We start from the raw sequence: 12499 nt of genomic DNA, 5'->3' as shown, positions 1-12499 counted from the left end.
ATATAATTTAGCAAACATTTTTGCTGTCCTTCAATTTGTCATTCTGTACACTTTATATTGTAACTTGTACACACGTTGTTCCATCCATCATGCAAACACAATGCATATGTTGGAAATAATCATCCTTACCCCCAGGGAAAAAACAACCAATAAAATGAAGCTTGGCCAGAAAACAAAAAACATACTTCCTGATCATTTAAAAAAATATTTCACTGCTATGTAACCAGCAGTTATTAGTACAAGCGCATCTCCACTTTTATGGTTTGTATTGTTGAGAATTTATTCTGACATTTATTTTCCCATCACTGCCACTGTTAGCTCAAAGATGCTTTTCCATATTGACTATTATAATTATATATAAACACGGAAAACCTATTTTGCACAATTTCTATGGAATGCCCCAACATGTGACTATTACATCATTAAATTTACTTTGTCATTATTAGAAAGGGGACAGGGAACAAATCACTTGCACAAATGGAGTAAATGGGGCGAAGGGGGTTCTTCACAGTAAGATCAGTTAGGGTCTGGAACTCACTGCCACAGGCGGTGATTTCAGCAAATAATGTGGAATTGTTCAAGAAACTTTTGGACGATTTCTTAAGGGACCGTAATATACAGGGGTACAGGTACTCCTAGAATGAGATCCTAATAGGTTGGACTTGATGGACTAATGTCTTTATTCAACCTCAAATACTATGTAACTATGTAAAACGTTAACATATTCAGTAGAAGTGATCATGTGCTGCTGGTCCAAGAAGAGTTTATACATTAACAATATTTGATTTTTATTATATTAAATATATACAGTATATTCCTAATTTTCCTTTGTAAATGTCCCTAAACTGGAAAACTACATGAACACAGACTGAAAAATTAACTACTGCATCTTACAATGACTATATTGTGTACTCTGCACATTACAATATGATTGTATCATGGATTCTTTTACTACAAACATAAGTTACTTTTAGAAATATACAGCTTGAACGCATAAAAATAAAACTTAATGTACTCACTCCGTTGTCTGGCAGAGGGTGTCTACAAAGATCACACTGCATCTTCACAACCTGTTAATATAAATTTTTTTGAAAATCACGAAATACATCTTTTAGAAAAACAATTATGCCAACCAAAACTGAACAGTAAACTGTGACGGTAAACGGTGGCTTTCTTTTTTCTACTCTTCCATAAAGCTGTGACTGGTAAAGAACCTGGCCATAGTCCAACCTGTGTTTCTAAAATCAGCCACTGAGGGTTGTAACTCAGAGTTAACATCACTTCCTGCATTCAGAGGCCTGGGGGGAGAGAGGAGGGAGATCGTGTGCTGATCTCCCTCTGTTAGAGAGATGCATCATACAAGCGATCGGGTGTCTTTACAGATGCCGGACCGCTTGCAAGGATTTGAAACAGCCAGTGATGGCTGTTTACATACAGTTTCCCGCTTGTGTGCGCAAGCACGAAGGACGCTTAAAGACTCCCACCTGCATCCAGAAGGCTCCTGTCCGGCTGTTTCTGAACGTTCGGCAGACGGGAGGTGGTTAAAAGGAGAACTATGGGGTTAAGGCTTTTCCCCATAGTTCTCCTTAGGGTAACGGGAGGACACAAACTAGCGTCCTCCCGTCACCCTAGGCTCAGTATACCGTGAGCTGTAGATCGCGCTATACTGAGCCGCCGCAGCTGAAGCGGATCCCGACAATTGTGCCAGGATCCGCCCAGCTGCGTGACTGACAGCTTGCTCTGCCTATCTAGAGGCAGAGCCTGCTGTACCGGCCCCGTCCCCCGTCCGTTCCGCCAGTCAGCGCTGGTAGATCGGAGCGGGGGGAATCAAGCCCCTCCCCTGTCACGGCAGAGAGCTGTGACAGGATCGAGAGGTGAGCGAACGCCGGTATGTGTTCACTCACTTCCCGATCTACTGAGCCGACCTGTGACAGTCTCATTGTCACAGGTTGGCTAGAACTATGAGGTGAGTGAAAAGCACACTAAAGTTCTCCTTTAAAAGGTAGCACCACTTTAAAAAAATTAAAATTAAAAAAATCTTTCAAAAATAATATAGCATACAGCATAATTGTTGCAAGACCCATTTTGTAATTCGATGTTATTAAAAATTATATTTGAAAATGTAGCCGCTGTAATGTATTAAATCTGTCAAAAAAGTGTTAATAAAATAAAAAAGTGTCCATCAAGTGTTCTGTAGCTCAGCAGGGAAGAACTTGGACAGGGCTGAAAACACTGCTTGGGATTATTAGTACAGCAGAGATAGCTTTGTGAGCCCACTACAGACAAAATCTATCCAACGGGTCACAAACCAAAAAAAAAAAAATATCAATTCTTTCCAGCTCCATTCAAAACCCCCAAAAATGTCCAAAGTTAGCCTTTTAGCCTTTAGGCTGGGTTCACACCTAGGTGACACCATTTTTGCGCATGTTTTTTCATAAATCAAATCGCGCGTTTTTGTGAGCATATTGCAGCTCACTGATGTTAGAGAACTATGGGGTTAAGGCTTTTCCACAAACTAGCGTCCTCCCGTCACCCTAAGCTCAGTATACCGCAAGCTACAGCTTGCGGTATACTGAAACGCCGCAGTATACCGCAAGCTACTGCTCGCGGTATACTGAGACGCCGCAGCTGAATCGGATCTCGACAATTGTGCCGGGATCCGCCCAGCTGCGTGACTGACAGCTGGCTCTGCCTATCTAGAGGCAGAGCCAGCTGTACCCGCCCCCCTCCCCCGTCCGTTCCGCCAGTCAGCGCTGGCGGATCGGAGCGGGGACGGGGGAATACAGCCCCTCCCCTGTCACGGCAGAGAGCCGTGACAGAATCGAGAGGAGAGCGAACGTCGGTATTTGTTCGCTCACCTCCCGATCTACTGAGCCAACATGTGACAGTCTCATTGTCATAGGTCGGCTAGAACTATGAGGTGAGTGAAAAGCACTCACCTCATAGTTCTCCTTTAATGAGCAAATATGAATAAAATGCGCATTAAAACACGCAAAAAACACAGCAAATGCACGTTTTCAAGCGTTTTCTATTGGGTCTATGGGGCCAAAACGAGTTGTAATATGCCAAATATGCCAAAAAAAAATAAAAATAAACCTCCTGTACTTTTTCCAGTGACAGGCGTTTTGCTTATAGCGACAATAGGCCTTAAAGCTGAACTCTGGAATACACAAATATTACCTAAAAAAGATGTGTATTATTACTTAGATCTTGGTGTGCTTTTTGTATTTTTGCCAATCTGGTGTGAAACTTCTAAACTATTGCAGGAGCTTGTAATGAAGACCAGTCACTGCTGTGAGATTGAGAATCATAAATAATATTTCTACTATTGGATCTGCATGTGATGCCAGTTAAAGCGACCTGACAAGTAAAGAAATAACTGGGTTTTTTTTTTTAACATAAAATATGTTGCTAGTTAACCCCCCATTAACCCTTAGTTTACCCTAAATAAGTTCTTCCTCTTCTCCCCTTACCCTTATTTTTTTCCTTTTATTTCTATTTTTCTAGCCAGTAATATTTAAACTTTCTTTTCATTATGTTTATATTTTTGTGAAATTGTGTAAAAAAAATGCCTTTATTTATTTATAATTTATTTAATTTGTAAATAACTTTGCAAGGCCTTTTACCAGAATCATAATATTAGTGTAATTTTAAACAGGATAAATTATAGACTGAATGTATACTTTTTAGTTTACAGCAACACTATTTTTATTTTATTTTAACAATGATCAAAGAAGAATTTTTTTTTTGTTCTTGTACTTTTTTTGCCTGTGAATTGCATAAACAAATAATTTTTGCAAGACAATATTGCCTTGTTTGTCCTAAAAAATGATATAGGTGTTACTTTGTTATGTTAAGTAAATACAAAGTTATTGCCAAACAAAAAGGGCCATAGAAGAAATGTAAAAATTGCTCTAGTTAATAGAGGGTATACAGGTGTGAGATCTGAAATGGTTCATTAGTAAATAGCATTTAGGTGTGCCCAGCTTTGGGTGGTGTACGGTCTTGTGTTGTAGAAACCACAACATGTTTAGTATAAGTGTTCACTGGGTATTAATCACTGCATTTTTATGTTGTTATCAGGGACATAACTACAAATAAAGGGAGCCCCATAGCAAAACTTTGGGGTCCCTTGCTAACTTTCTCTGTAGTATCTGGCATTGTCAAATGTGACAATATGCATAATTGATGTATAAAGGACAGGCAGCAGGAGAGCGGTCAGCATAGTCCGTACGTTACTAGGGAGCAAAGCTGGGGGTAAAAGTTATAGGAGCACTAATAAGAAGAACCATAATAATATTTTACATCATGATAAAATGAATAATGTTCTTGTACACACTCAGCCATCGCAATCTCAAACCTCAGCCCCCCTATAAGGTTTTAACAGAGGTAAAACTCTGGGATTTGTGACTGCAATGGGCATACGGAGTTAATTTCAGTCTGTAGCAGAAGTTCAGAGGACAATAAAGCTACACTCGGTAAGCAATCTGTGACAAGACGATCCTGAAGTCTGACTCAAGCCCTTCTACAGTATACTGGACACTTCACATTTCCTATTCAGCCCCCTAATGGGACCCCCTTCTTCCCCCCTAAGCCCCATAGCAGTCGTGTGAGCTATTGCTACGCCACTGGTTGTTACACACATAATTGTACCCATCTTATATTCTGAACATTTTGGTAAAACCATCTTCACAAATCGCTCTCGGTTTTGTGCAGATGGTCCTCTTGTGCATTTTGCACCACTTATTATTCCTGTTAGCTATGCATCTGTTAATTGACGACATAAATATGCCTTATGTAGTTTATTATATTATTCAATACAGCAGCACTGGGACATAAAACTTATCTAAGATTGTAAGACTGAGGTGGAACAGAGAAGATGGGACAGAAAAGAGGAACAGATGGAGAGGGTACACAGAGGAGAAGAGAGACACGCACTTCATACTAAGGTGAAGAGGTGGCACAGAGTGGAACTATGAATATTTCATATACCTAAAAATTATAATCTTACCTTGATAAAGTAGCGAATAAATACAAGCAAAATACTCAATGCTCCACAAGTCCTCCAACAAACAATAGAGAATAGTGATCCCTCTATAAGAACTCTCTTTGTAAAACTGCTGCTTTCATGTGGAACATCTGTATTTCTAGGAAAAATATATCTTTTTAAGGAAAAACACATTTCAATTTGTCAATTTTTGTAAATGTGTACAACACACAATAAAAACCCAATTGCGACTTTAATGGATAACTAAACCTAAATACATATATAGAGATATGTATACACTGAGTGGCCAGATTATTATGACCACCTGACGTTTGTAGGCAAATTAGCTATAATTTTGCGCTAAAGTTGCTAGAGGGCCAGACCATTATAAATAGGGAAGCAGGTTGTTTACCACGACAGTAGAAGTGATTTTTTTCTGAAGATATGGGTAAACAACGCGATTTATCAGCCTTTGAACGTGGGAGGATTGTTGGCGCTCAGGACCATGGAGCGAGTATCAGCAAAACAGCAGAATTCGTTAAATGTTCAAGAGCAGCTGTTGTTAAAGTGTTTAAAGACTGGACTGTCAGCCGAAAATCTGGGTCTGAACGTGCGAATTGTGGCCGTCAGCGACTAGTAAATGTTAGGGCAGAACTGAGAGAGTGGCAAGACTGGTACAAGACAACAGAAGGACAACAGTGCAGTGTCAGATTCCTCGCATCACCTTTCAACATCTCGTGGAGTCACGAGGCGGCCTAACAAAGTCCTGATGGGGTGGTCATAATAATCTGGCCGCTCAGTGTATATTTCAGTTTACCAGTCCGTAGATGAGGTGGCTGCATTGCATTAGTTTCAACTTTTCAGGCTGAGAACATGTTCAGCAAGTACAGAAAATGCCTGTTAATCTTGCCAGAAATGCAGAGTCCTCGTCACTTCCTGTGAGCTGAACAAACAACAAAACCAGTGATATCTTTATTTTGTAGATTACTAATCCAATCAATGCAAATGTAATGGCTATGAACTAAGGCAGACATGCAAGTCCAGCCTGGATAGTAACCATGGTTCTCTCCACTGATGCAGTGGAGGAGAGAGTGCAGCAAACCTGGGACTGAATTATGCGCAGGATTACTAGATGAAACTAAAAGGGATAAAAAAAAAAGAAAAAAACAATAATGAAGGCAGCCCATCTAAAAACTGGTAATCTGCTATATTTTCAACTTTAGATAGGCTTTAACCATCCACCTGTCCAAAAGTACAGTCCTTTTTAGTACAACATTGTCCTGCTAATCCTTTAGTATGAACAGAGCAGAGCCACATACTAAGAATGTGCATTCAGATATACTGTACTGTATACAAAATGTAAAAAAAAAAAAAAAATCCACATTACTAGTATTCTACTCCAAAGCACAACGCAGCCTCCTTAAAACTGATGGCATATGCATCTCACTTTTAGCCAAATTCAGAAAAGAGATTTATTCCTCAATTTAAGATTGTGCATCAAGAACTGGTGGTTTACACCAGGCATACAGCATAAAATGAATGTACCATTTACTTTAAACTGCACACAGCTGTTTCAGGCTTGTCGACCCTTATATGTGCAGTGCATGAAACGATGACTTCTATGGAGTAAATGCATTAGAAGCAATGTGAAAGTGTTACCAGACTGGCAATGGTGAGGTGGGCCAAAAGGAACCAAAAAGCCTTCCACTGAACATCTGTAAGAGTAACCGTAGAACCTTCTTAAACTAAAAGGTATGTACATGTTGCACTTCTATCACAAATCCCCAAAATAAGATATAGTATGTATTCATTTATTTTAGTATAGTGGACAGCACCAGGCAAATCATTCTTCTTTGCCCCTTGGCCAGTTGTACATCCAGAATCATTTTTTTTACATGTTTGCTTTAACACAACATAGAAGTTAATCAGCTAATGAAATTCTCCTAATTTTAGATTGAGGCAAACCAAAAAGTAAGTTACTGCAAAATGAAGCAGCTTTAGTTACTGTAAGAAAGAGATCTACAGTATTGTAACAGAGATATGATTTTGTACTCATACCTTTTAACAGTTATCCATATTACTGCCAACCTTCGAATCATGGCCTCAAAAAAAAACCCACACCAGTACGCTACTCCAGTACCAAACATGAAGAGAAAAAGAGATGCCACCGGAAATAACAATCCCAGAGAATGTAGCTCAGAGGAGTCCAACTGTGGCAAAAATAAGTTATTCCAGGTATTTTTAAACCAGTCATACCTGTAGAAAGAAAAAAAAAAAAAAATCAGAATTATCCTTACAGCATACCAAAGCCAAAACATACATATGTGTACTCACCGGCCCAAGCAGCTTCATCGGGTAACGAAGGGAAGGGGGAGGAGTCCAGTGACGTCACGGACAATCGACTTCACCGGACTCCTCCCCCCTTCACTTCATTAGCCGACAGCCACTTGGGGAAGGGGGGAGGAGTCCGGAGACGTCGATGTCCGTGACGTCACCGGATCTCCGACGGAAGACCCGGAAGCCGGCGGAGAGGTGAGTACGGATCAAAAAAACTTTGATCGATCAAAAAAATTAACGATTAAATTGAGGGATTAATCGTTAATTTCCGCAGCCCTAATTAAAAAGAAAAAAAACTGAAATGTCTCATGTACTGTAGTATTTAGACCCTTTACTCAGTACTTTGTTGAAGCACCTTTGGCAGCAATTACAGCCTTGAGTCTTTTTGAGTATGACGTGACAAGCTTTGCACACCTGAATTGGGGGATTTGCTGCCATTCTTCTTCACAAATCATCTCAAGCTCAGTCAGGTTGGACAGGGACCATCAGTGGACAGCCATCTTAGCCAGGTCTCTCCGGACATGTTCAATAGGGTTTAAATCAGAGCTCTGGCTGGACATTCACAGAGTTGTCCCTAATCCACTCCTGTGTTGTCTTGGCCTGTGGTTCTCAACTGGTGGGTCACGACCCAAAAGTGGGTCGCAACCCCGTGTTCAGTGGGTCGCTTTGTGCCTTCTACTGTGTTAGCTGAGAGGCTCCTAGGCCTTCCCCTAGCGCAGCACTGTCAGCTCTTGCACAGAGCAGCCATTCAAAATATATTGCCAGTGCCAATTGTCAGCTAAAGGTGGGATGGGCTGGGGTTATGGCTGCGAGGGAGCTACATCCATATGAGCATTGCTTACAACTCCCTCGCATGCCCTGTAGAAGTGCCTGGACCAGAGTGATTTCACATTCTGGCTCCCAGCATCTCTACAGCGCCCACAAGGGAGCTGTACAAGCAATCCACATATGGATGGAGCTCCAGCTCACAGCACAGTAGTCCACACTGGACCCCAGGCTGAGGATCCACTCCAGTTCTCGTAAAGTAGGGAGACTGGGTGGATCTTAAAAGAAAACAATTAAACATGCGTTTGTGTCGGGGAGATTGTTTGGGTCTATCAGTGTTTTTGAGGGCCCATTCACACTAGTACAGTGTGTTAATCGCACAGCCACATGCGATTAACGCACAATACCATGCAACAGCACCTACCAGGCATTCTGGTGTGGGAGGTGCATTGTGTTGCCACACCCGAAATGCATCTCCCTCAGTTTGATCGCTCGCACCAGCATGCGCAGTACTGCAATGCCGTGCATTCCAGTGTGGTGCGACTTGGGTCCCGACTTAATGACCAAGGACAAATGTGGGTCCTAAAGTTACACATGTTGAGACCCACTGGTCTTGGCTGTGTGCTTAGGATCATTGTAATGTTGGAAGGTGAACCTTCGGCCCAGTCTGAGGTCCTGAGCGCTGTGGAACAGGTTATAATTGTGGATATCTCTGTACTTTGCTCCATTCAGCCTTCCCTCAACCCTGACCAGTCTTCCAGTCCCTGTTGCTGAAAAACACCCCCACAGCATGAGGCAGCCACCACCATGCTTCAATATTGGGATGGTATTGGGCAGGTGATTAGTGGTGCCTGGTTTCCTCCAGACATAACATTTAGGATTGAGGCCAACCAGTTCAATCTTGGTTTCATCAGACCAGAGAATCTTGTTCCTCACTGTCAGAGTCCTTTAGGTGCTTTTTTGCAAACTCCAAGCAGGCTTCATGTGTTTTGCACTAAGGAGAGGCTTCCATCTAGCCACTCTGCCATGAAGGCCAGATTGGTGGAGGGCTGCAGTTATGGTTGTCCTTCTGGAACTTTGTTCCATCTCCAAAAATGATCTTTGGAGCTCAGTCAGAGTGACCATCGGGTTCTTGGTCACCTCCCTTAGTAAGGTCCATATCTTTAATAAAGACAGCAAAAAGTACTAGGCTTAACACCAATCCCTATAATACACCATTGCTAACATTAGCCTATTTTGATAATGCTCTGTTCACAACTACCTTCTGTAAATAATTTGTTCAAAGACAGAGGACCCATGTACAAACATTCTCTCTAAAGGTGCCCATATACCGGACGATTATTGTACTGATATTGATAATTGATAAGTGATCCCGTGATCGTACGATAATCGGCAGGTGTATGGGCAGCGTCCGACCGCATTTACTGTACGGTCGCACGACTTTCCTCTTACGAGCATGCTAGAAAACCCGCCGAAAATCGTACGATTTTCGGCGGGTTGGTAGCAAGATCGCAAGAGGAAAGCCGCAAGGGACGGTGTGCGCAAGCGCACACTGCGCGCTCAGCATTCCAATCATCGCAAGCCCTCCCCTTAGCGGGGAGGGCTTGCAATGATTGCAAGTATGATCTGCCTGTCCAAGATGGGCAGGTCATACAAAATTATAATGACCTTACAACCATCGCACAACGAATGTCGTGCGATGATTGTAAGGTGTATGGGCAGCTTTAGACCTTTTATCCTCATCTTCTGCACCAGGCTCTAATGAGGAGCAGTATCAGTTGATTTTGTAAAATCCAAATATGACGCTAATTGCATTCCCAACATCCAGATTTCAACTTTGAATGCTCCTCATACAACAACCCTTAGAATATCTTGTAAGTCAAATGAATAGTGCTGTGCTAATCCTTTCCAATACCTTAAAATAATACACACAACAAAGCTCAGTCAGGGTTACTGGATATAGTTCTAGCTTCTAGTCTTTTCCCCTTGATGCCATCTTGGCAATCAGACATTTTCAGCTCTCACTAAGTCAAATTACCTTTTTAATCGCAACCCTTATCAGTAGTGGCAATCAGGATGAAGTCAGTACAGATGACCAGAAAACATGTTTTTACATGCTTGAAAAAAAAAATACTTACACTACTATATATTATGAACTAGTAAACTTTTTATGCTTGCACAAATGTATACAGCTGAATAAAATAAAAATTAAAAAAGTGATTTACCCTAAAAGAAATCTGCAAATATTTACAATGGGATCAACTTTGTAGGGCTTGGCAGCCATATCCAATGATGCATCAAATTCCAAGCAGTGCCCTGAAATACAATTTTGAACAGTCAAGCAGATGCACATTTACTTACTGTTTATTAAGACAAAAATATATTTACAGGATTAAAAACTCAAAAAAGATAATGTTTCTAATTCAATCAATAGAAATAGCTGAGGGATGGCAGTGTTCAGAGCATATAATGTGTAATAAATACAGTGATTTTGAGCATTTACAGAGCATAGCACAGCACAGCAAATATTTTTAACTTCTTCTGTGTGCCCGGCTGTTTGGATAAATCCACTTTTTCCAGGCTGGTACTTGGCAGCAAGGCTCCAGCTCTGGAGCTTGGAAATGGAGAAGAGCTGATTTTATTTTGTTTTAAAAGCTGTGGCTCTGAAGTGAAGCTGAAATTAAAATGCATCAGTCTTGAACCCTGGGTCTGACATTTATCAACTGCTGTTTTCAGTGTGAGTTTAAATGACTGTCATACAATGTTGTAGCAAAATCAATGACTGAATGGATTAAAAAAGTGTTATTTGAATGTTCTTTCTTGGATCTATTTTTGTATTATGCAATCTTAGGACACATGCCTTGTGAATATATGAACATATTACATTCGAACTCTTTATCATCCTGAGTATACGATTTTTATATATTCAGTTACTATATTGGGCAATAATGGAAAAACACAGAGTTTGTCATGTGGATTTAAATATATAAGCATAGCCATGTCCCAGAGTTAGAGAACCCCATGTTACCAGGCAAATGTATGCCCTAAAAAGGCCGATGTGCACGGTCTAAAGAACCACCTGGTATTCACCAAAGCACCCTGCAAGGGATGATGGACTTTGTTGCGGATGGCTCCCAAGCTGTGGTCCGGTTGGTTATACTCATGCAACAGCTCACAGAAATAAAGCGAGGTACAAAACTGTCAGGAAAGGTCGTGACTATAGAACTATTTCTGGAGCCTTTTTTGAATAATGGTACAACATGCGCTTTAAGCTAATCAGTGGGTACTATTCCAGTCAGTCAGGTGTCCTTGAAAATTAAGAACAATGGTCTCGCTATAGCTTCGCTAAGCACTCTAAGTACTCGTGGGTGTAAGTTATCTGGCCCTGGAGATTTATTTCTGTAATGACATAGGATGGTTTTGGGTGACAATCCATTAGTAGAAAATTAAATTTCTGTGCATATTACCTTACAGGAACTGTCATGTAAAACACATTTGCAATAATTAAAGAAGACATATAAACCAACTGCTAAGGGAAAACTGTAACGTGAGACCTATGCTAGGAAGGTCGGAAGGCTGTAGTACTTCTGTGTCACTAAACCCTAATAGTCATACACATTAGAAAGTCAAAGAAGAGTAGGATTTAAACAGGTCCTCAAAATAAAAAATAAATTTTGATTAAAATTTGAACAAGGTTGTCAGACATAGACAACTATCTGGTATTCAGTATTTCTTGATATGCGTTTGAAACTTGTATGAACCATTCACCTTGCTACTTATGACCAAATGAATTCCATTATAAAAAGTTTCTTATTCTGATGTTTGATCACTTGCCGAGTATAACCTTTCAACTAACCCAGCAAAAAAATTAATGACAGAAGCCCTGAAGATGAAATAACAATTTGTCTTCTTTTTAAATCAAATAGTTTTTATTACATTTTTGCACAGTAGAAAAACATAGGGCATAGACAAAAACAAAAGCAAGAAAAAAAAAAAGAAGAAAGGAAGCATCCATATCCATAGGAAGCACAAAACATATTTCGACAAGAACATGTTACCCGCCAATTAAAGAACACAGTAAACATTAAGTATTGTGAAAGCCTCGTGAACTCACTACAGGAAGATCAGAACATACCCATATATCCGTCCCACCCACTTATACACAACGGTCTTACGGGTGTGGCCAGGTAATGGGGTGCATACATCAAGGGCCGCTAGGAAAGACACATAGACTCCATCTACGCAGATATGTCCTGCCCCCGATATGTCAACCAGTTATCCCACAGGGAGTGAAATCGTATCAGGGTGCCCCGTTGTTGAAAGGTGATGCGCTCATAGGCAATGACCCTATCCAGTTCCGCATGCCACATTTTTAGTGTAGGTGGGGAAGAGGATATCCATTTATGGACT

At 40.8% G+C, this 12499-nt stretch overlaps 1 protein-coding gene across 1 annotated transcript in view; it reads right to left on the bottom strand.

The window, feature by feature from the left end:
- The window catches only part of LOC108801869 (GPI inositol-deacylase-like), an 83200-nt gene that overhangs the window by 20787 nt on the left and 49914 nt on the right, over nucleotides 1–12499 (bottom strand). Inside the window, exons 11-14 of the mRNA XM_018573783.1 lie at nucleotides 10315–10405; nucleotides 7046–7243; nucleotides 5012–5147; nucleotides 1020–1070 (exon numbers count right to left, since the gene is read on the bottom strand). Coding sequence (XP_018429285.1) covers nucleotides 1020–1070; nucleotides 5012–5147; nucleotides 7046–7243; nucleotides 10315–10405 — 476 coding nt within the window. The remainder of the gene's footprint in view (nucleotides 1–1019; nucleotides 1071–5011; nucleotides 5148–7045; nucleotides 7244–10314; nucleotides 10406–12499) is intronic.

This window comes from Nanorana parkeri, unplaced genomic scaffold (assembly GCF_000935625.1).
Source record: "Nanorana parkeri isolate BGI_ZX_2015 unplaced genomic scaffold, ASM93562v1 scaffold2539, whole genome shotgun sequence".
Taxonomy (NCBI): Eukaryota; Metazoa; Chordata; class Amphibia; order Anura; family Dicroglossidae; genus Nanorana; species Nanorana parkeri.
Note: the sequence above shows the minus strand (reverse complement) of the source record. Positions and strands in the feature narration are given on the sequence as shown.